Source organism: Sparus aurata, unplaced genomic scaffold (assembly GCF_900880675.1).
Source record: "Sparus aurata unplaced genomic scaffold, fSpaAur1.1, whole genome shotgun sequence".
Lineage (NCBI taxonomy): Eukaryota > Metazoa > Chordata > Actinopteri > Spariformes > Sparidae > Sparus > Sparus aurata.
Genome location: NW_022045169.1, coordinates 36,523 through 60,726, shown reverse-complemented (window position 1 = coordinate 60,726; position 24,204 = coordinate 36,523). Strand labels below are relative to the sequence as shown.

At 43.3% G+C, this 24,204-nt stretch overlaps 1 protein-coding gene across 1 annotated transcript in view; it reads left to right on the top strand.

The window, feature by feature from the left end:
- The first annotated feature begins 248 nt into the window (after positions 1-248).
- Positions 249-24,204, top strand: part of LOC115578121 (mirror-image polydactyly gene 1 protein homolog) — a 37,377-nt gene continuing 13,421 nt past the window's right edge. Inside the window, exons 1-7 of the mRNA XM_030410955.1 lie at positions 249-398; positions 470-788; positions 11,696-11,819; positions 12,992-13,097; positions 13,495-13,621; positions 21,508-21,541; positions 21,630-21,800. Coding sequence (XP_030266815.1) covers positions 625-788; positions 11,696-11,819; positions 12,992-13,097; positions 13,495-13,621; positions 21,508-21,541; positions 21,630-21,800 — 726 coding nt within the window. The 5' untranslated portion in view covers positions 249-398; positions 470-624. The remainder of the gene's footprint in view (positions 399-469; positions 789-11,695; positions 11,820-12,991; positions 13,098-13,494; positions 13,622-21,507; positions 21,542-21,629; positions 21,801-24,204) is intronic.

Genomic DNA, 24,204 nt, shown 5'->3' with positions numbered 1-24,204 from the left:
AGTGTCAAAGATCCTTTATTGACTTGTTTGTGACGAGGGTTCACGCTGGACAAATTCAAGAAACTGAATTTGTCCCTTTTGTTGTTTATTGCTGAATCGCTAAAAGCTGCTGTTTGTTGTTTATTTGGGATGAATATCAGGTGAAACAGGATAAAGTCAAGCTGTTGTAAAGTATGTTTGTAAAGAAGAGTTTGTCAGGATATAAGACCAACGATCTGTTAATATTTACCGATCCACATGTGACAATCTGACAATGAAAACTAACAAAACTAATCTAATGGTGCTTTTGAAGAATCGTGGCCTCTAGAAGAGAGCGGCGAGGTATCAAGTGAATTTCCTGTCTGATGTTCACAGATCCGAGATCAGCCTGAATCTGGACCAGACTGACTGGCCTCAAGGTAACATCCACCGTCACATCATCATCACATCTGACTTCTCATCCGCTGTCACACTCTCTCTCTCCCTTCAGCTCCTCAGCACCTCCAGGAGCCTGCGACCTCCTGCTCCACCTCCCCTCGGACATACAGGAGGTCTGTCTCTCCTGTCTCACCTCTCTCCCACAGGAGGCCTGTCTCTCCTGTCTCACCTCTCTCCCACAGGACGTCTGTCTCTCCTGTTGCTTTGATGGCCTCCAGGCCTCCAGGAGGTGCAGGGGAGATGGAGATGGCCCTTTCTCCCAGCCGAGGCCCTTCTCCTTGGGCAGAGAGCTGTGGGGACGTCTCTGATGGAGGACGAGGATCCAGAGGAAGTCCCACAGCGACAAGTCACTTAGTTGCCAGTGACGACAGGTGAGAGTGACTGTAATACTACTGCTACTGCTCCAACTACTTTACTATTATTAAAATAATCTGAATGGTAAATTTAAATATGTTGTTTTGTACTGTATGAGTTGGTGTAGTTATTTGATTTTACAGAGCTCGTTATGATTTGTATTCCCTGAGCGCAGACTGACAGGCAACTTGAGAACAAACACAATACAACATTAAATGAATATAATCTAAACGTCGTCAGTAACTAATGATTGATCAGTTGATAACAGGCTGTCGGTGTTTTACTGGCATTATTGTTTCCAGCGTCAATAAGAGATGAATCACATCTATTGATTATTAAAGCCTTTAGATAAAAATCTGAAAAGATATTTTAGATTCCTTCGTGTTCTTCATGTGAACGTGTTGAGTGGATTTATTAAAAAGTTTAGAGCTTTTCATTAAACTTTAACCTTCTTTAGATTCTTTCATTTATGTGTTTTTTTGTCTTTTTGATGCTTCTTCAGATGAAAGCGATGCAGCCGTTTGAGTTGCATCACTGTGTGAAATGTGACCTATTAAATTTAGATTTGATTTGATTAGTCGAAGCGTTCGAGAGCGAGACAGAAATAGAAAGATAGTAAAAGCAGTCGAGGCGGGAGGAAAGGAAAGTTGATTAGAAGCAGCTGAAATAATAAAGTGAGAAACAGTCAATTACAGAAGACAGTGTCAGCCATATTCAGTGTCTTATTTACTCGCTTTATTACGCTAAGAAGCCGTCTGACCTTTAAGGTGATATGAGAGAATTACAGCGAACATCAGCCGCTCGCTGCTTATTAAAGCTGCTGCCTTCATCTTAGCTCCGCTCGGCTGATAATGTGGGGTTAAAACACCTGACCTGACTACACACAGGTGAACCTCTAATGAAACCAATCACAGTCTCACTGACCAGCAGCTCACCTGACCACCTCACCCTCACCTCCGTCTACATCATGTACATCTGATTGATATTATGGATCATTAAATACCATCAGAGTGATTATATTCAGATCTGTGCAGGTCAGGAAACACACAGAAGTGTGACGTGCGTCTCCCTCCACACTTTAGATTTACTAACTTTGTTATATATTTTATATATTTCAGACAAACACTTTTAGCTTCATTGATGTTTCTGTTGATGCTGTTTAAAATGTAACAGTTTTATCAGGTACCCTCAGCACCGTAGTTTATTGTTTTAAATCAGCAGTGAGTTAAGACTGGAGCTTCAGCGAGACGGAAACCAGCTGCAACAAAACAAATGACACGTACTCACGGACAAAACACCTGAATGTTTCAATTTGTTTCTGTCATTTTAACTGAAACTGAAAAGTATGTTTATTGGGTTTTTCAAGGACATGGTGCATGTACATTGTTATAACAAGCCTCTGTGAGAAACAGAGTCAAAGTAAGATGATGTCCAGTCTAAACGAAGCACAAATATAAAGAACTCTATCTGGAGAAAATGGAACATGATGCAAACAAAAGGAGAAATCAAATAAATCTTAAGTAGTTTACATAGCTTGAATAGTAGAAATGATTCTGATGAAAAGGCAACAAAAAAAACAGCAAAGAAAAAGAGAAACAAAGAAATTTAAAAAATAATAATTAAAAAATATATAAAAATAAAAGCACTGACATTGGCAACTGCAGTTAAACGAATGTAAAATACCATGAAGACCTTATCGCGTACTATCAAGGAAATGAAATCTGTAGGTCAAACGATCGCTATTGGGTTGCCGACCACACGATGAGAAGCAGTTTCCAAATTTAGAGGAAAACATTTTCCTTGTTGGCGAGGCTGGAACGAAGGTGCAACATGTGAAATACATTTCCAAGCTCCCTCAGCCGTTGGTGGAATGTAGGGCTAGACTCAGATTTCCATTGCTGTGAATGAGGCGTTTAGCTAGTAGAGTGCAGAATGAGATGGCCGGAGCAGTGTGGTTGTCTATGGCAGAGTTCACATAATATGGCAAGAGGAGGGTCTGGTACTATTGTTATATTATAGGACTTTTATGAGAGCCCAGAAGGAGTGCAGGCGGGGGCATAGCCATAGCTGGTGGGCAAGTGTACCTGTGTCCTGTTTGCACTTATTGCACAGGGGGAAATGTCAGGATAGGGTTAGGGTTAGCATTGAGCCTTGATTTGGTGTAGTAAAGTCTAAGTACAATCTTGAATTGTATGATTGTCTGACATTCACGGCACCCAGCTCTTCTGCCCAGGCCTTTCTAAATTTAGCAATCGGACAATACAGAGTGGACTTGCAGGAGTGAATATAGAATTGAGATGATCCCTTGCGGTTAAAAACGTGGCGAACAATACTGTCAAGCACAGTTTGTGCCGGCCTGGTTTCATTGTGTGGTAAGTGGGTGCTAATGTAGCTTCTTATTTGGAGATATCTGAAAAAAAATGTGATGATGGTATGTTATGGGACTGTTGCAGTTGGATGGAAGGTTGCAAGTTTCCCCTCGGTACACAAATCTCCAATTTTGACAATGTTCTTGTCCTTCCAGATGGAGAAGATGGTACCATCTGAACCTGGAATGAAAGCATGATTTTTGCAAATAGGGCTGTCTAGGTAGACTTTGGGGAGATTTAGGAAAGATTGAATTTGCCTCCATGTTCTCAAGGTATTTAGAATGACAGGATTCATTATGTATGTTGGGAGTTTGGCCTTGGCGGGATTGTTCAAAAGCGTGGGAAGAGATGTACTTCCACAGGCTGCCTGTTCAATCTGGAGCCAAGAAGGTTTTGAAATTAGAGTTGGGTCTGCTGTTGGACTTTTGTGCCACACTGACAGAACTCTCAAGTTTGCTGCCTAGAAATAGAGCTGAAAACGAGGGAGGCCAAACCATCCTCTTAATTTGTCTTTGCATAGATGCTTCTTTGATATTCTCACTGCTTTGTTGTTCCAGATAAATGAGGAGATGATGGAGTCCAGTTTCTTGAAGTTGTACAGGGGAATATAGACTCGTAGACATTGGAACATGTATAGAAATCTAGGGTGAGTAATCATTTTTAGGGCATTAATGCGACCAACTAGGGAGAGTGGTGATGTATCCCAGAATTCAATGTTATTGCGTTATTGTTGGATCTTACTTTCCCAGTTGGAATTTAAGAGATCTCCATATTTTCGCGTAGCAATAATACCTAAGCTCTTGATTTGATTGTGTACAATCTTAAAGGGCATTGTGTGTAGAAACTCTAGATTTGCCTTGTCCGACAATGGAAGACATTCACTTTTATCCCAGTTAATAGTGTATCCTGAGAGGCTGCTGAATTTATCAATTAAGCGTAACAAAGAGGAAAGGGTCACCTCAGGGCGTGATAAATACAATGTCATGTCATCCGCGAAAAGCAAAAGGTGTCGTTTTGTCTCATGTATTTGAATGGGTTTGTAATCTGGGTCTGCCCTTATTTGGCTGGTAAGCACTTCAATGTACAAGTTAAATAAATGTGGGGAGCAGGAGCAGCCTGGCCGGACACCTCTCTGTAGCTCAAATGGCTGCGATGTCTCAGCATTGGTGATAATGGAGGCTTGGGGTCGAGTATAGATGATATTAATCTAATTTATACATTTTTTTCCAAAGCCGAATTGTTTTAAAGCATGAATTTCCATTCTATATGATCAAATGCTTTTTCTGCATCAAAAGCGATGACGGCACAGTCCTTTTTGTGGTCGTGATACATTATGTTGAAAAGACTGCGTAGGTTAGAGTAAATATGGCGACCAGGTACAAAGCCTGATCGGTCCAGGTTTTCAGTATAACGGCTATGTTTGCCTGGTAGAGTGTGTTCAGCAGTTTAGAGGTTTCTTTGGAATGCTTCAACATCCGTAGAAGGAAGGGGCCGATTTATGACAAGTATGATTTATAGAATTAAATGTTAAACCCAGCTTTATATTTGGGAATTGCATAGTAGTAGATGTGATATCTTCTAGGGTTATCTCAGCCTCCACAGCTCGTACTGCTTCAGCATCCAGCATAGGAAGCTGCAATTTTGCTAGAAATTCATTGAGACTTTCTGAAGTGACAGAGCATTTAGATTTATATAAGTCTAAATGCATTTGTTAATCTAACCTGGGGACTTTATTAGTTTGCCATTCTTGTCTCTGATTTATAGATGGCGCAGGACGCTTGTGTGTGCCTTAGTTGTCTAGCTAAAAGGCTCTGTGGCAGAGCGTGGAGCCAACATGTTTTGTTAATATGGTGTTATGTGCAGATTTTAGCTTGGTGATAGCTTCCAGAGTAGCATCAGAGGGGTTTGCTTTATACGAGTTTTCAAGGTTTTCTAAGTCCTAATTTATTTCTCGAGGCCGATTATTATCTTTTCTCCTCTCATATGCTACTAATAATATTATGTGGCCTCGTGTAACTGCCTTCAGTGATTCCCAAAAGACTGAATCATTGGCCTCACCATTGTCGTTTTCAGAAATGAAGTGGGAGATGTTTTTGTCTAGGTAATTTAAATTCTGTATCTTTTAGCTGCATTGCATCAAATCGCCAATGTCCATTTTGGAATGTTTGTTCACCTAATTTTAACTTCATCGACAGTGGGGCGTGGTCAGATATTAAAATGGGGGGGTACTTCATTTTATCAGCTATTGATATCAGTTTTGAATCCAGCAGGAAGTAGTCTATTCGAGAGTATGCTTTCCGGACTGGGGAGAAGAAAGAGTAGTCTCTGTCGATCGGGTGTGAGAAACTCCATATGTCTACTAACTTTAAGCTTTCCATTAATGTTTTTAAGGGAATGCTTGAGTTTGATTTTTGAAGCGTTTTTACAAATTGTTTATCCAGGAGAGGATCCATTATACAATTAAACTCTCTGCCGAGCACAACATTATAAGACAAGTTTGGTATGCTGTTGAAAACCTTTTGACAGAAGACTGGGCTGTCGAAGTTGGGGCCATATACATTTAAGTGTAATCGGAATAGAGTTTAGAGACCAGATACAATTAGGAACCTCCCTTCAGGTCAGCGACAGTGGATGAATGGATAAAAGGGATATTTTTCCTCAACAATATTGCCACTCCTCTTGCTTTGGCACTCAAGTAAGCCTGGTATATCTGGTTTCTTTAAGAAATAGTATGTCTGCTGTCAAAGATTTCAAATGTGAAAAAACTTTGGCACGCTTCATTACATGACCCAAACCTCTCACATTCCACTTCACAATCTTATATCCCTCCCAGTGTGCAGTAGTTGTTGGTGTCTTATGTGGTATCATCAAACACGTATAAAAGGTACAGGTTGCCAAGAAAAAAAGAAAAAGAAATTAAGGAAAAAAAAACCTGTAAGAACTAACAGCCAGCTGATCCTGCGCTCACATCCAAAATGAGTTGGAGTTTCGAGTCAGATGGGACACACGCTAGTCGCAACAAGCGACCCAAGTAAGAGGCTTTTGTTTAGGCAGAGACAGATAGTATATAGCGTGCTGTTGTTGTGCTCATGTTTGTTGTGAAGGAACCGCCGAGTCCTACGTATGGTGACTGTACTGTGTCCTAACTGTGTTATTACGCTCACTAGGAGCTCATTCACGCTAATCCACTCAGCGAATAGCTTGTGTAGTTTTGCCGCCGTGTGTGATCTCAGTACGTCATATTCCGGCTCAAACAGCGGACGATAAACGAACCTAGATTCGCTTGCCGGCCGCTGTTTGAGGGAGAGACGACCGCTGTGCCCCACATGTTTGTTGTGTTATTCTTTGTTGTCTGATAAGCGCTCGCTTAGCTTCTTTCCTTTTACAAACTCACCCACACACACACACACACACACACACACACTTACACATACACCCGGGTAATATACACACATAATCTAATGAGTGATCGGTTGGAAACTCATAGTTAATAACCCCACTATAATATAAGACACGTGATATATATTCCCTCTTATTGACTCCAGAGGCGGACTCCTCTCGGTAGCACAACTACCTTTTCAGAGCTGTGGGTATTATCCCTCCAAATTTACCTCACGTGCAATTAAACTGCATGTGAAGCCAAAGACGACGTAACCGCTGTCTTTGTTCAAACTCCTTGGGTCCACACATTCATTAGGCCCTTCAAGAATCTGCAGAGAAAAAGGTTCAATTCCGTGGAGAGCAATTCTTTATTCCGCGGCTTGAAAGTAAAAATTCCGCAAACATTAAAAAAACATACTTTTTTAATGTAATAATGAATTAAATATTCAATTATGAAATTAATTGCAATACCAGAACACTGTAAAACATTGTGGAACCTTCTATTACTGGTTTTAAAATAATCAACATCAACCTTTTCTTTGTCCCTGTTGGGCAGATTTATTTGCAACATAAAAAGTACAAAACTTTTCACCAAACTATAGGTGAAGGTTTAGGAACAGGAAGTGCCTTCTGCACACTGCAGATAGTAAATGTAAACATTCAGTTACAGCAATGAAATGCTGACATAAAATGTACAAGTCAAGTCCAAATTATAAACAGTTTTTTCTTTTGTAAACGTTTCCCGCGTCCACCGGATGCAGTGGATAGTGTACTTCTACTGTGAGTCTGGAGCCCAGTCTATCTGACAGCGACATCTAGCGGCCAGGATTAAAACTACATGCACAATGTGACATTCCGCGGAAGGTCTTTGAATCCGCGGACGGCCGAGAAATCTGCAGTAATTTCCGTGATCGCAGAATCGCAGATTCCTGGGGGGACTAATTCATTGCCGCCATTTTTGAATTCCAGGTATATGATTCAGCTGAATCGGAATCATCGCTTCGGAATCCGTGTTGTTGTCATGCCCCCCTAGAGGACAGAAATGTTTTCATGCCCCCCCTGAATTGAAATACTATTGAGAACCTGATAATATTTATTTATTTATCTGTATAAACCACTGTATGAGTTGTCGTTTTGAGTCCGCCACTGTGCAGTGCGGTAGACCGCTGCGTTCCATCTCCACCACGCCAGCGAAGCTAATAGGTTTCACTTTCGTCTATGTGTTAATCCCCACAGGTCCGCTGCGCTGCGTATCTGCTACTGCCGGAGCTGGGACGGAGCAGATACGCAGGACTTCTATATCTGGCGGATGCCGGAGCACGACGCAGCAATTCAGACAAATTTAGCTCCGAACAGACAGGAAGTCAAGCACGGAAACAACAATATAACATCCGGTTACTTTTCAAAATAAAACACAAATCTCAAAACAGAGACAAACACAAGCTCTTCTGCCGATCCATCGGTCAGGAACACTTTGTGTTGTTGCTTTTGTAGTACGGACCCATAACTGCGGTCGCGAGTGATCGTGTGATTATCGCGGGAACTCCTCGGCCTCACGACGCCAGCTGTCTACCGTACTGTGCCGTGGCGGACTCAAAGCGCAACTGGTGGGGATTGCCGGACGGTGGAGCAAAACCGGATTGGAGCCATAACGCAGCGGACAGTATCCAGTGGAAATTCGGGGTAAAGTGAAACCTATCAGCTCCGCTGGCGTGGCGGACGTAACGCAGCGGACACATATCCAGTGGAAATAGACTCTCGAGTCCTGCCCTGCCTCTGACGCCCCCCCGACACCTCACCGCTATTTGAGAAGTACTGTGCTACACACAGACGCAGTCTAAATCCGCTTTCATATAATTGTTGTCTGTCTTAAAGGCGCTGCAGAGTGACTCCAGTGCATCGTTGCGGCTATCGTGGTTAAATACACCAGATTCAGATTCTCTTTGGTCTCCATGACATTTTACCGGAGCTCTTGTATTTGGGTTGATAGACTGAAAAAATGTGTCCTCTAGGTTTTTATTCAGATTACCGATTGCGAAGAGCAGGTCAAATGGCAACGGTTCTTTTGTCATTGAAAGCGTGCAGGCCAAATCTGCCGCTGTAGCATCGGCCTTGTGGCTTCTTGCTAGTTCACCCGACTTTACTTCGGTCGAACACAAGCCTGAGGTCGGGTCCTTTGAAGAAATGTGTTTTAGTTCGGTTATTAGTTGAGCTATCTAAAACCACATGTGCTCCATTGCGTGTCTAGCCACACCCCCTGAAACTGCTCTTTGGCCTGACTTTAATAATGGATTGGATTTATATGGCGCTTTTCTAGATACTCAAAGTGCCTCACAGGCTTCCAGGTTCCATTCATTCACACACAGTCATACTGATGGTGGTGAATAGGGCTGGGCAATTAATTGAATTTCAATTTCTATTTCGATTTTGGCTTCCCTCTATCATGAAAACAAGATAATCGTAATAAAACGATGATTCTGCCGCACGCCGTGTCTTGTGTGGTAAATGCAGCGAACCCTCCCATCTCCACCTGTGCACTTCGCTCCGCCCCGCCCAAAAATGTTTGCTTTCAGCCACGCCGGTGCGTATTGCCATTGCGTGTTTGGAAAAAAACGTGTAGAAGCAGACTGTAGAAGATGGCAGAAATGCAGCCTTTGGTCGGGAAAAAGGGTAAAGCGAATTCTGTGATGTGGAAACACTTCGGTTTCGAGGAGTCTGATTTGGAACAAACGAAGATATTGTGCAAGATATGTCACGCGACCGTGTCTGCATCTCAACGGAACACCACCAATTTAACCATTTAAAGTCCACACAGAGTAATAAGTGACCAAACAGAGAAGGAACAAAAAAACTCAAAAATGAAAAGCTCCTGGACTCCTGCCGCCGCCACACAGTCCTCAATTAAGGCACTTTACACTGCCGCCGCATCTCCACCCAGCTCCCTCAGGCATAAAGAAATAACGGATGCCGTCATGTATGTGATGCCAAAGACATGTGACCTATCAACACCGTTAGCGACCCGGGGTTCAATAAACTGATGAACACATTGGACAAGCGGTATGTGTTACCATCAAGTAACCATATCAGCAGAATTGCGCTGCCTGCCCTTTATGACGAATGTCGCGGGAAAGTTTCAAGAAAAGTGTCAACAGCGTTATATTCTGCCACCACAGTGGACCTCTGGTCGAGTCGCACCGGGATATTGTTTATTTTTTATTTTACATATTATTTAATTCATTTTATTGATATATTTTTCTCTTATTTGCATTTTTCTTGTTTTTCAGTTCAAACTTATCGTGTTGAAAGAAATACCAGAGTTCGAAGTTCAATAAGTGCTTGTTCTCAAATCAATGAATAATCGTCTTTAATAATCGTGATTACAATATCAATCAAAATAATCGTGATTATGATTTTTGCCATAATCGAGCAGCCCTAGTGGTGAACTACGATAGCAGCCACAGCTGCCCTGGGGCAGACTGACGGAAGCGTGGCTGCCATTCAGCGCCTATGTTAGAGATGCACCGATCGATCGGCAACCGATCGCAATCGGCCGATAATGCCCCTATCGGTTTTGATCGGAGTTCTCAAAATAGATCACATCAGGCCGATCAGATGACGTTTAAGTATAAAGACAGTGCATTAACTGCATGCCGGGAGGGAATTTCATGGCCGCCGTTGCTCCGCGCCACAGTGTCCTCTGTGCCCCTGGCCCGGTCAGCGTAGCGGGCTTGTCTTTAATTACAGCCACCTGAGTGCACAGTAGTCACTCACAGTAACTTCAGTGAGTCCGCGGTTCCTGCAGGTGGAGTCTCATCATCACGATGATCTCACGTGAAAGCCTCTCAAACAGCAGCAGCGTCTCAAAACAGAAGAAGGAAACTTACAGCACAGCGAGCGAGCGCAGCCGGTTTGACATGATACGTGACTGACTTATGTGGTAGGATTTAGTCCGGTAAAGTTGGAAATATATTCACAGATTCGAACTTCCCGGATCAATAACTCATAAGTGAAACCTTGTTAAAACACAAACGACGGCTCTTTCCTACCGTAGTGAGGAAGACAACGAGCTACAACCGTATGTTAATCAGAACGAGCGTCTGGACATTAACTCTGGTCTGTATGGTCAGCCAGCTGTGAGACGAGGGCGCAGGGACCGTCTACAAAGTGCAACACCGAAAAGAGAAACTACAAAATATATTCAATAACTTCACTATTATTCAGAGTGTAGTGCCACCAAAATCACTCCACACATCAGTGGTCTCCTGCTGGTTATTCTACTATTTTTTGTTTGGAAAAAATGTGCTTTGCCATAATTTTGGGGAATTTCTATTTGGGAGAAATATTCAATAACACTAATATTCAGTGAGGTGTCACAAAACCCACCTCACTCTAACCCTACTTAACAAAAACTACTTTCTAATGTAACTTTAACTTGATATTGGTATTAGGAAATGTGTTAATACATAATCCATGTCTTATTATAAATTAGGATGTTATGGTATCAGTCTGAAAGGTAAATCAACACATTTTACCCAGTGGCCTTTGTGCCCTGTCATGTGGTCTTGGTGCCCCTGAAATGATGAAATTCCCACCCTGACTGCATTCCCACTAGTAATCTACAGTTACTCTGTGTAAGCTGAGTCCAAGTTGTCTCTAAGAGTCTCTAGAGTGTGAAATGTTGCACATTGCCTCAGCCTGCAATAAAACGGTGGTCAATTCATGATACTTTCTCATCTCCTAATTTTTATACTTAATAATACAATGTCAGTGTTGTGTAAGAAGAATCATTAATTAAATATATGAAAGTTACACAAGACAACAATATAGAAGAATTTATGGATTTGACACTGTGATCGGTGATCGGCAATATCGGGATCGGCAGATACTGCTTTTGGTGATCGATGATCGGCCCCAAAAATCCTGATCGGTGCATCTCTAGCCTATGTTGACCTGAATTATTTGAATTATTTCTGTTCAAAAGGGAAAAAAACTGTTAAAAATAAACCAACAAAGAAACTGTGGAAACCATATTAAATAAAAGCTTTAATTGAAGATGCTCACAGTGGGAAATCAGTTCTAACTGAACCAACTAACCCTTACTCACACTGTAGTTGTACCATCAGAATCTGTAATTCAAGTTTTGTAACAATTGATCAGGAAGTTGTCTCTTTCAGTTCTCATCAGGTGGTCACGTTTGGACCAATCACAGCGGCTCCTCGTCGTCACAATTTGGATCGAGACAAAAACATTTCGTTTCTACTGAAGGAGCTCGACTGTCTCAGAGACATTAACAAGAAGGTAAATGTACACACTTATATACAAGATATGATACAGCTGATCAGTGTACTGATTTTAATTCACAAAAACAAGTTCAGCCCACAGTCTTTTAGCCATACGCTGTCAGTGACGTGGCGGATTACTACAAGCTATCACATTATCGTGACCGACCTCCATCCTTCCTCCATCAGCTACAGCAGCACCAGAGGGCTTTGAAAGAACCACATCAAACATGCTGTCACACTGCGGGACGTGTTATTATCCCAGCAGCTGATTGTGAGCTCAAGTTTCCCCAGTAAACCCACCGACCTCTTCAGCTGTCTCAGCTGCACAGTCTCTGGGCTTGTTAGGGGAGCAGCAGCAAGACAGCAAACCCTGTAGACACCAACCTCCAGGAAGAGCAGCAGGCTTTGAAGCCAGTTGTCATAGTGGTCAACCTGTGTAATTTCATCATCACGTGAGGCCCAAAACACTTTAAGCTAATATTTTGAAGAAAGTGTCTGTAAGACAGTGTCATAACCCCTGAGACATGATCTGTTTATTATCAGAGTGTGATCCATTCGGTCCAGTAACATTTGTAAAGTCTGGAAGAGACCGCACCATGACATTGCAAGCTCGGTCTGTGGAAGTCTCTCGTGTACACGCTTTATGGGTCTGGGTCAATTCATACCAATGAAGTGGAACTTCTTTCTTTGGCTGCACTGAGAAGCTTTCATAGGAATGATTGCGGCTCTGCCCCCAACACTGTGTCCAGATTTCATGCCACTACCACCAGAGGTACTCTGACGGTGAACAGCGAGGTAGACGAGGTTGGTGTGTTTACCAGGAAACTACAGCTCGTACAACAACCTATCAGAACCAGAAGAACAGAAACGACCGGAGCTGCTGTGAGAGTCCAGAGTTTGTGTTGAAAATAGAGAACACAACCAATCAGAGGCAGAGTAGGGCGGGGCTCACATGAAAACCAGTGGGATCAATCATAACAAGACTGTCACTCATCAGGCTGCAGGAGGACTGAAAACCTGGAGTTCAACAGCTGTGTGGAAATAATGAATCACTGTGAGAGGTTAACCTCCTCTGAGTGATCAGCTAATCAACAACGATCAATTAATCTGTGTGTTCACTATACACACAGACACACACATTGACTCACACTCATCCATACTGTATAAAAACATGTGACTGGGTTTCAGCTGCAGGATCAGCTGGTCCAGAAGGAGAAGGCGCTTCAGAGGAGGGAGGTGGAGGAGGAGCTGAGGGAGGAGCAGAGGGAGGCCCGAGGCTTGGAGAGACCTGCAGGTGAGGAGGAGGAGGAGGTGTTTGTTAGAGTTGCTTTCCCTTTTAATCAGCTCTGATCCGACCTCGACTTTTTCAATATTTGAATATTTTTCACACACACTGTTAAATACCAACGCGCAAACGCACACAGAAATTAAAACAACCGTAACAAGATGACAGGTAACGAGCAGCTGTTAGTTTAATAAGTGTGTGTACGTTTAAGTAGTGATCAGATGTAATATTAATTTAACTGAGCTGTGTGTGTGTGTATGTGAGAGCGAGGACAAGTGTTTTCTAAATGAGGAGATCTGAACTTTGATTGGTTGATTAATCTGAGGAGAGACAGAATTGTTTTTGCTAAATTCATCCTCAAACTGATGACTCCTCATCTCATCTCCTTGTCTCCTCCTCTCTTTAGCCGTGTTGGAGGAGGTGTTAGCAGCTCAGAAGGACAGAGATCAGGCTCTGATGTCACGACTCCTGCTAGCCAATGAGGAGAGAGACGAGGCAGTGCTGCTTGCACGCCAACTGCACCAGGCCTCCGAGTATGCAACACACACACACACACACTAACAAACACACATACACACACACACATACACGCACACTAACATACACATACACTAACACACACACACGCAATGAATGTACAGTGTTCACTGTTTACCTCTGAACCTCAAATAAGCGGCACAGCGCCGTGTCTCACAGGTGACGTCTGTGACATATGAGACCAACTTTACAGCCCTAAACAGACTGATCAATAACTGATCAATAACTGATCAATCACTGATCAGTGGCTGATCAGCATTTAAAACGCTGACTGTGACTCATTAAAGAAAAGCTCTGTACAGTTGAGCTTTTTCCTCAAGTTTTCTGAACTTTTTAAAATCCCTGCAGCTGAGCAGACCATCAGGCTGCAACACCAGCAACCAATCAGAATGAGTCATCATCAATATGAGCAGCCAATCAGTAAGAGTGATCATCATTATCCAGAATCATGAAGAGTTTGGATTTATGAAAAGACTATATGTAATTACTGATCAGTAATAAATAACTTCTGGATAAATGATGTTTTAAATAGATGCAGGTTTCTGGTTCAGAGGTGACTGTTTGTTTCTTCTGAGGACAAACTGACTCCAACATGTCCATTCACTTATTTACAATCATGTGAGTATAACTCTCCTCTCCTCTTTTCTCCTCTCCTCTCCTCTCCTCTCCTCATTATTCATCTCCTCAATCTTGTTAAGAGCTGTGAAATGAGCACTCGTACTCCTTGAGGAGCCTCCAAATAGACCAGAAAATCTAATTACAGATAATACCCCTCCCCCACCTCCTCCCTCTGCCTCTCCCTTTCCTCCATCTACCCCCTCCCCTCCTCCCCTCCTAGCCCCACCTTCCCCCTGGATGAGAGGGTAATTGATATTGGAGGCCACAATCCTCTTTATGAGGGACAGAATATGGAGGAGCATGTTCCATCTGTCAGCACTGAGAGTGTGTTACAGTGTGTGTTTTGATGTGTGTGTGTGTGTGTGTGTGTGTGTGTGTGTGTGTTCTCCTAATGGAGAGAGGCGGCCTGTAATACCTTTGTAAATGTGTATGTTTTAGTGTGTTTGTTTCAGGCTGAAGAGAGAGAGAGTGAAGAAAGTGAAGTGGCTGTTTGTTTTCCATCAAACGGCAAAGTTTAAGACAGCAGCGAGTAAATGTCAGCCAGTTACATCCCAGTTACAATCTAGTTACATCCCAGTTGCATCCCAGTTACATCCCACTTACAACCGTTATAGCCCAGTTACAATCCAGTTACATCCTAGTTACATCCCAGTTACAATCCAGTTACAGCCCAGTTACATCCCAGTTACAATCCAGTTACATCCCAACTACAATCCATTTAAATCCCACCTACATCCCAGTTACAATCCAGTTATAGCCCAGTTACATCCCAGTTACAATCCAGTTACATCACAGTTACATCCCAGTTACAATGCAGTTACATCCCAGTTACAATCCAATTATAGCCCAGTTACAACCCAGTTACATCCCAGTTACAATCCAGTTATATCCCAGTTACATCCCAGTTACAATGCAGTTTAATCCCAGTTACATCCCAGTTACAATCCAGTTACATCCCTGTTACATCCCAATTACAATCCAGTTACATCCCAGTTACAATCCAATTATAGCCCAGTTACAACCCAGTTACATCCCAGTTACAATCCAGTTATATCCCAGTTACAATCCCTGTTACATCCCAGTTACATCCCAGTTACATACCAGTTACAATCCAGTTATAGCCCAGTTACATCCCGGTTACAATCCAGTTACAATCCAGTTATAGCCCAGTTACAATTCAGTTATAGCCCAGTTACATCCCTGTTACATCCCAGTTACAATGCAGTTGCATCCCAGTTACAATCCAGTGACAATCCAGTTATAGCCCAGTTACAATCCAGTTACAATCCAGTTATAGCCCAGTTACAATCCAGTTACATCCCAGTTACAATCCAGGTATAGCCCAGTTACATCCCAGTTACAATCCAGTTACATCCCAGTTACATACCAGTTACAATCCAGTTATAGCCCAGTTACATCCCGGTTACAATCCAGTTACAATCCAGTTATAGCCCAGTTACAATTCAGTTATAGCCCAGTTACATCCCTGTTACATCCCTGTTACATCCCAGTTACAATGCAGTTGCATCCTAGTTACAATCCAGTTATAGTCCAGTTACAATCCAGTGACAATCCAGTTATAGCCCAGTTACAATCCAGTGACAATCCAGTTATAGCCCAGTTACAATCCAGTTACAATCCAGTTACATCCCAGTTACAATCCAGGTATAGCCCAGTTACATCCCAGTTACAATCCAGTTACATCCCTGTTACATCCCAGTTAAAATCCAGTTTAATCCCAGTTATATCCAAGTTACAGCCCAGTTACATCCCAGTTACAATCCAGTTACAATCCAGTTACATCCCAGTTACAATCCAGTTACATCCCAGTTACAATCCCAGATACATCCCAGTTACATCCCAGTTACAATCCAGTTACATCCCAGATACATCCCAGTTACATCCCAGTTACAATCCCAGATACATCCCAGTTACATCCCAGTTACAATCCAGTTACATCACAGTTACATCCCAGTTACAATGCAGTTACATCCCAGTTACAATCCAATTATAGCCCAGTTACAACCCAGTTACATCCCAGTTACAATCCAGTTATATCCCAGTTACATCCCAGTTACAATCCAATTATAGCCCAGTTACATCCCAGTTACAATCCCAGATACATCCCAGTTACATCCCAGTTACAATCCAGTTACATCACATTACATCCCAGTTACAATGCAGTTACATCACATTACATCCCAGTTACAATGCAGTTACATCCCAGTTACAATCCAATTATAGCCCAGTTACAACCCAGTTACATCCCAGTTACAATCCAGTTACATCCCTGTTACATCCCAGTTACAATGCAGTTTAATCCCAGTTACATCCCAGTTACAATCCAGTTACATCCCTGTTACATCCCAATTACAATCCAGTTATATCCCAGTTACAATCCCTGTTACATCCCAGTTACATCCCAGTTACATCCCGGTTACAATCCAGTTACAATCCAGTTATAGCCCAGTTACAATTCAGTTATAGCCCAGTTACATCCCAGTTACAATGCAGTTGCATCCCAGTTACAATCCAGTTATAGCCCAGTTACAATCCAGTGACAATCCAGTTATAGCCCAGTTACAATCCAGTTATAGCCCAGTTACAATCCAGTTACATCCCAGTTACAATCCAGGTTAGGGCTGCACGATTCTGGAAAAAATGTGAATCACGATTTTTTTTGCTTAGAATTGAGATCACGATTCTCTGGCACGATTTTTTTCACAAAATGTTTATTGCACTGATGAACTTGAACAAAACAAAAAAAAAACATTGTAGTATGGCAGAGGCATACTACTATGCCTCTGCCAAAGCAATGTTTTTTTTGTTTTGTTAGTTCTATCATTGGATAATAAATGATTTTTACAAAAGTAAAAAAAAATTAGTCTCCAAGATGAGATGGCATCCTCTAATCCCTCATGTTGTACAGTGTTTATTGGGGCTGTATCTTTGGCTAGGTGATATGTGATAGCTGCTGTGATCGGCTTTCTAAAACGGGGCATAATATTCTTCCTTTTCCAAAAGCCGCCTCAGAGGTGACGTCACGTGAGGCCCGAAGTTGGGCTGCAAACAGTTGACAACAAATTTGTCTTCAAAATAAGAGCTTTACATTGCACCCCATTGGAGTTTAGAACTGGGTTCTTAGCGGGGGGCTTTTAATTTGAAAGTAGCGACCGTTCCTAGCTTGTCGCTACAACAACAAGCTAGCAGTCGAGGCGGAAATAAGTGTACCGTCCGAGGCAGCAAATCGGCGGACCAAAACAGACCCCCAATTTGCCGCCCTCTGTCTAAAACCGCGGACCTAGCCGTCAATAGGACGGGCAGATTGGCGGCTTGCTGCCTTGTCTAAACGGCCTCTCACTCACTCCTTCCAAACACTCTACTGCAGGCGGGCTTCCGCCACTGAATCCCGTGTTGTAAAGACGCTTTACCACAGGTTGAGGGAGGAGGCAGCGGCCGTGCTGCGTTTGGGGGCGCTTCAAAAAATCCGGAAGGAAAATAGGAGCATTTGTTTGTGATTCGGCTCGAGATATAAAATGCTTCAGAATCGCTATGTGTAGAAATGAGATCACGTGTATGTGTGAATCGAGATCGCGATTTTTTAACGATTTTTTGTGCAGCCCTAATCCAGGTATAGCCCAGTTACATCCCAGTTACAATCCAGTTACATCCCTGTTACATCCCAGTTACAATGCAGTTTAATCCCAGTTACAATCCAGTTACATCCCTGTTACATCCCAATTACAATCCAGTTATATCCCAGTTACAATCCCTGTTACATCCCAGTTACATCCCAGTTACATACCAGTTACAATCCAGTTATAGCCCAGTTACATCCCGGTTACAATCCAGTTACAATCCAGTTATCGCCCAGTTACAATTCAGTTATAGCCCAGTTACATCCCTGTTACATCCCAGTTACAATGCAGTTGCATCCCAGTTACAATCCAGTTATAGCCCAGTTACAATCCAGTTACAATCCAGTTATAGCCCAGTTACAATCCAGTTACATCCCAGTTACAATCCAGGTATAGCCCAGTTACATCCCAGTTGCAATCCAGTTACATCCCTGTTACATCCCAGTTAAAATCCAGTTTAATCCCAGTTATATCCAAGTTACAGCCCAGTTACATCCCAGTTACAATCCAGTTACATCCCAGTTACAATCCCAGATACATCCCAGTTACATCCCAGTTACAATCCAGTTACAATCCAGTTACATCCCAGATACATCCCAGTTACATCCCAGTTACAATCCAGTTACATCCCAGATACATCCCAGTTACATCCCAGTTACATCCCAGTTACAATCCAGTTACATCCCAGTTACATCCCAGTTACGATCCAGTTATAGCCCAGTTACAATCCAGTTACATCCCAGTTACAATCCAGTTATAGCCCAGTTACAATCCAGTTACATCCCAGTTACAATCCAGTTATAGCCCAGTTACAATCCAGTTACATCCCAGTTACAATCCAGTTACATCCCAGTTACATCCCGGTTACAATCCAGTTATAGCCCAGTTACAATCCAGTTACATCCCAGTTACAATCCAGTTATAGCCCAGTTACAATCCAGTTACATCCCAGTTACAATCCAGTTATAGCCCAGTTACAATCCAGTTACATCCCAGTTACAATCCAGTTATAGCCCAGTTACAATCCAGTTACATCCCAGTTACAATCCAGTTATAGCCCAGTTACAATCCAGTTACATCCCAGTTACAATCCAGTTACATCCCAGTTACATCCCAGTTACATTCCAGTTACAGCCCGGTTACGTAACAGTTGCAGTCCAGTATAGTAGTGTAGTCGTGACATAGTATATATTGACGGATCTAGTCGGTATGTACTTAGTATGCATTGTGTATATATTTGTTATATATTGTTGACATGCATCATGAAGACAGAAGCTTCTCAGGAAGAGTCCTCTGGCTGATGCCTGCAGACATTGAGAGGATGGTGTTGCAGGTATTTCAGTACATGTTTTGTATATTTTCAGTACATGTATTCTTATATATACAGTTATTCTTTACCTGTATCCATCATGGAGACAGAAGTCTGTCAGTAGGACAGAGGACATAGGCTGGTGGAGTGGATGTTTCAGTATATGTTGTCGGTATTTCAGTGCATCTTCGGTACATATTCAGTATCTTGCAGTACATATATTCTCACATATACAGTTAATATTTTACTTGTATCGATCGTGGAGACAGAAGTTTGTCAGTAGGACTCCTCAGGCTGATGCCTGCAGATCTTAAACACAGAGGCTGGTGGTGGAGGGAGCCGAGCCGAGCTGAGCTGAGCCGGGCTGGATGGGCTGTAAGCAGGGTGTTAGAGAAGCTTTATTGGAGGCGGCTGGTCTTTCATTACCTGCTGTTCCCTGCAGAGCAGAGCCGCCTCGGCCACCTTATTACAGTTTATTACAGAAAAACAGCAGCAGGCTAAATGAAAAGAGCTTCCCAGGAGGAGAAGCAGGAGATCAGCTAGTTACCAGCTCCACGTCCACCATCATGGCTGCTGCCGTGAGAGGGAGAAATAAACTCCTCGACAGCAGAGCAGTCCGCTCGGCCGACGCCCTCGCAGCTTTACTGATTTTGAAATAACGGAGAGTTTCAGCTGGACTTCAGGGAGCGCAAGACAAAATTACTGCAGCCTCGGCGCTCAGGTCATCTAACAGGCTGCTGCAGAAGTCCGGCTTTAATTTGGTCAGCGGCAGCAACGCTGGAGGAGGAGGAGTGGGGCAGAGGCAGATTAAACTACCCCCAAGAGAAGAAATCACCACATGCATCTCCATTATCAATGCAAATTTATTTAAGAACTTGATATCTACTGAAAAAAAACGCTGCAACTGAGAGACGAACATGAAGTCAGAAAGTGTCTTTCAGTACGTTTACATGCACAGCTTAGTCAGATTACAGCCATAGTTCGACTCTGCTGCTCAATCGGACAACTGCAATTATCCGAGTATACATGCCACTGAGAAAATCGAATTACTGGCCGTAAGCATGTCATACCCCGGTACGCTACGTGGCGCTGTACCCATTTCAACTAGTGTTAACGGCGCACCTCCGGCTGACCTCTTTACGTCACCAGCTGCCTCGGCATTCAAGAAAGATGGCGTACAAAGAGCGAGACAAAGCTACATCTTTGTACACTTCGTATATGGTGTACATGATAATTACACAAACTAGATGCACAATTGCGCTCTTTCTTGCGGTGATTTCAGAGGAAAGCCGCCACCGCCACCGCCGTCGCTGTCCGTCTACTTCCGGCTCACGGCCCCGGGGAAAAATCTCGCGCCTGCGCAGAACGCAAAATCCGATCCGATCCGCTGGAAACGTATACATGCAGGAGTAATGCGACTATCAATCGAATAATCAACGTGGTGTAATTCGACTATGAGAAATCCGATCCGGTCCGATTTTAGTCAGACTAAAGGTGTATACATGCATCTTAAAGATCCGTTCATAGTCAGACTAACGCAGTAATTTGGTTTTCTTGAGTGTCATGTAAACGCACTGTTTGTTAATTAATGAACGTCCTCTGCTATTGTTTTTTTTTTTTTTGGCCTTTGTATTCGGTGTGTGTGTGTGTGGGGGGGGGGGCTGCTGCAGTGAGGACAAAGCTTCTGTACATGGGATGCCTGTTCCACCAATTGAGTTAATGGGCGCCACATGAACGTCGTCTTCTGATACATTACTATTTGAAAAGTGATAATATGTTGATTTTTATTTAATAGAGCTGGATGTTGACCCCCCACAACAAAACACTCACCATAAGCTTAAAATACACGAGTCAAGGCTTAACCAACCCAGTTTATAGTAGTCATTTCATTAGTTGTGGCCCTGAGGGTCTGGGGCACTGAGGGTCTGGGGCACTGAGGGTCTGGGGCACTGAGGGTCTGGGGCACTGAGGGTCTGGGGCACTGAGGGTCTGGGGCACTGAGGGTCTGGGGCACTGAGGGTCTGGGGGCCCTGAGGGTCTGGGGCACTGAGGGTCTGGGGCACTGAGGGTCTGGGGCACTGAGGGTCTGGGGCACTGAGGGTCTGGGGCCCTGAGGTGGTTCCTGCTGTACCCCTAACCTGCTGGGGATACAGCTGCATCAGCTACAGTGTCTAGGTTTTCAGTTTCAGTCAGTGGTCAGTTCTGATGAACGTTGTTTGTGGAGTTTTTCCATCAGATCTGCTGGAACAGTGATACAAACGCAGATCCTGGATGTGATAAAGAAAACTTGAAGCAGTTTGTGTCTGTTTGTCTTCAGGTTGGAGGATTTCCACCTCAAGGACTCTCACATGGTAAAACACTCACATTGTATCACTGTAACATCACTTGTTCTGTGATTAAGATCAGATTATTGATCTGATCTTATTTTTTATTGGTCAGGATGTTGACGAGCTCCTTCAGTGTGTTTGTGACGCCGACTCCGTACAGGAAGTGGAACGATTCGGGTCAGTTCTGGTTGAGCGTCTTCAGCTGGCGAGGCAACGGAGAAATGACATCACTGCTCAGGAGATGAAGGCTGTGATGGAGGAGAGAGACTTCTCCGTAGCCAAGGTGAGTCTTCTGTCTGTCTGTCTGTCTGTTTACTTGTCTGTCTGTTTACCTGTCTGTCCGTATAATCAGACAGGTGATGCGTTGGTGGTCCTCTGACAGGAAGTGGATCTGTGTTAGTTTCTGGAATGACCCGACTGAATCTCATTTCATCTGGTGCAAACGTCCAGTTGGACTTTCAGATGAACTGATCAGACTTTAGTGGTCAAAGGTCAAAGGTCACTGTGACCTCACAAACACCAGATTGGGACTTTATCTCAAGTGTTTGGATGCTGAACCGGTGTCACACTTGGGATCATCCTTCGGTCTCTGTGATGTTCTGTCGATTGGCCTTAGTTTGTGTCTCAGATCAATTACTCTGATAGGAAGCTTTTCTTGACCAGATCTGACTTGCCAGACAATCCAGGCCCGAGGACTTCCTGTTGACCATCATCTGACCTGTGATTGAACCAAAGCCTTAATTATTATTATGCTGGTTCAATTCCTGGCTCCCCCGGCTGAACTAAGCTGCATGTTGAAGTCTCCTTGAGTGTATGAATGTGTGTGTGAATGGGTGAATGTGGCAAGTACTGTAAAGTGCTGTGAGTAATGGAAAACGCGCTATATAAATGCAAGTTCATTTATTAATTAGTGTGATGAACAAAGTGACGTGTCGTGGAATTGAGCTCACAGACGCTCAGTCAATCTTTGACACACTCAGTGGATGAAAACAGATTTTATTATTTTCAAAAATCAAAATCAAAAATTTTTCTTCAAATAATAAGACATAAACCAGAGAAAGCCTTGTATTTCTGATGGTCCACACAGGCGCAGCTTGTGGTTGTGACATCACAGGTCAATCAAACAGGAATGTGACTGTTGAGATTTTGATCAGAGACGTGACCACAGATCAAAGTTTGTACTGATGTCACTTCTCACGCCTTTAAGTCGCCTCTTTAACCCGGTTGGTGCGACGCAGCGTGCTGCTCAGCGTGGTGCGAAGCATCGGTAAGGATACGGAGGCCCCGGCAGGACAAACCTCAAATATTTGACTTTGAATGTGAACATGAATATTTTGAATGGAGAGAAAACAAAACGATGCAGAGACAAATATTGATAGTGAGACGGAGACGACCTGATGAAGCTGATGTTTGCTGAACACTTGCTGTTTACACACCTGTTTGTCTGCTCAGGTGTGTGTGTGAGGACAAGCTTTATACTGCCTGTGTGTGTGTGTGTGTGTGTGTGTGTGTGTCTGTGTCTGTCTGTTTGTGCATGCGTGTGCATGCGTGTGTGCCTGCGTGCATCGTGTGTGTGTGTGTGTGTGTGTGTGTGTGTGTTTGTGCATGCGTGTGCATGCGTGTGTGCGTGCGCGCGTGTGTGTGTGTGTGTGTTATGAGACAGAGGAGCTGCTGATGGACTCACAGATATTTAAATCAGACCTGATCTGCAGCTTTTGTCACCCCGATGACATCATCACTGCTGTCAAACACATACACTCACCATGTGTGTGAAACAAACTTCAGGCTGCAAGAACAAATCATTTCTGCAGCTCACTGAGCTCACAGTGAGGACAGATCAATACTCTGATCAGCTCAATCGATCGATCGATCATGACATGTCAACAAACAGAATATTAAAGTGTTTTAACACTTTTTAAACAACATAAACTTAATAAAAGAATACAAACATGAATATTTGAAACAGATGTTGCTTCATTTAATTTAGATGAACCTTCACGTAACAATCAACTCATATTTATGGTACTTTGTACTTTATGTACAATAGTGTTGTTGTCAGCAGCTGTTCATCAACATTCTATCACATCACATGATCTTCATCAGAAAATTTATCTTGAGCTCCGTTTAAAACTCATAAATATTCTGATGAGATTATAATCTGAGGCCAAATCTGGATGATGTCGGTCAATAATCAATAAGTGAAGATGATGTTCAGAGGATGATTGAAAAGTTTAAAGTTTGAAGAAGAAGATCCAGATTTTCTTCTTCCTGTCGCTCTTCTGGAAGCTGATTATTATCGAAGTTCACTTCACAGAGTTTATTACCAAAACCTGCAGAGTCCTGGATTTATTACCCACAATTCATCTGGATTCATATACCGCTCTCTGTGGGAGGATCAGGGAGGGGGGGCCAGTCTGAGGGAGGAAGACGAGGAGAAATGAAAAGATGAAGAGAAGTCTGACTGATGGAGGCATGATGGGGGGGATCGAGGGGAGACAGGGGCAGACGGGGTGGGGGGGGGATGGGGAGGCAGAGCTCCCAGCATGGAGGCTGAAAGCTCCGCCTCCACCTGGTGTCTCACAGATCAGAAACCATCACCAAGGTAACCAACCTGCCGCAGCACTGCCCAGTGGAAGCCATGGCAACAGTCGTCAAGGAAGCAGAGGAAGGATGAAAGAGAGAGAGGA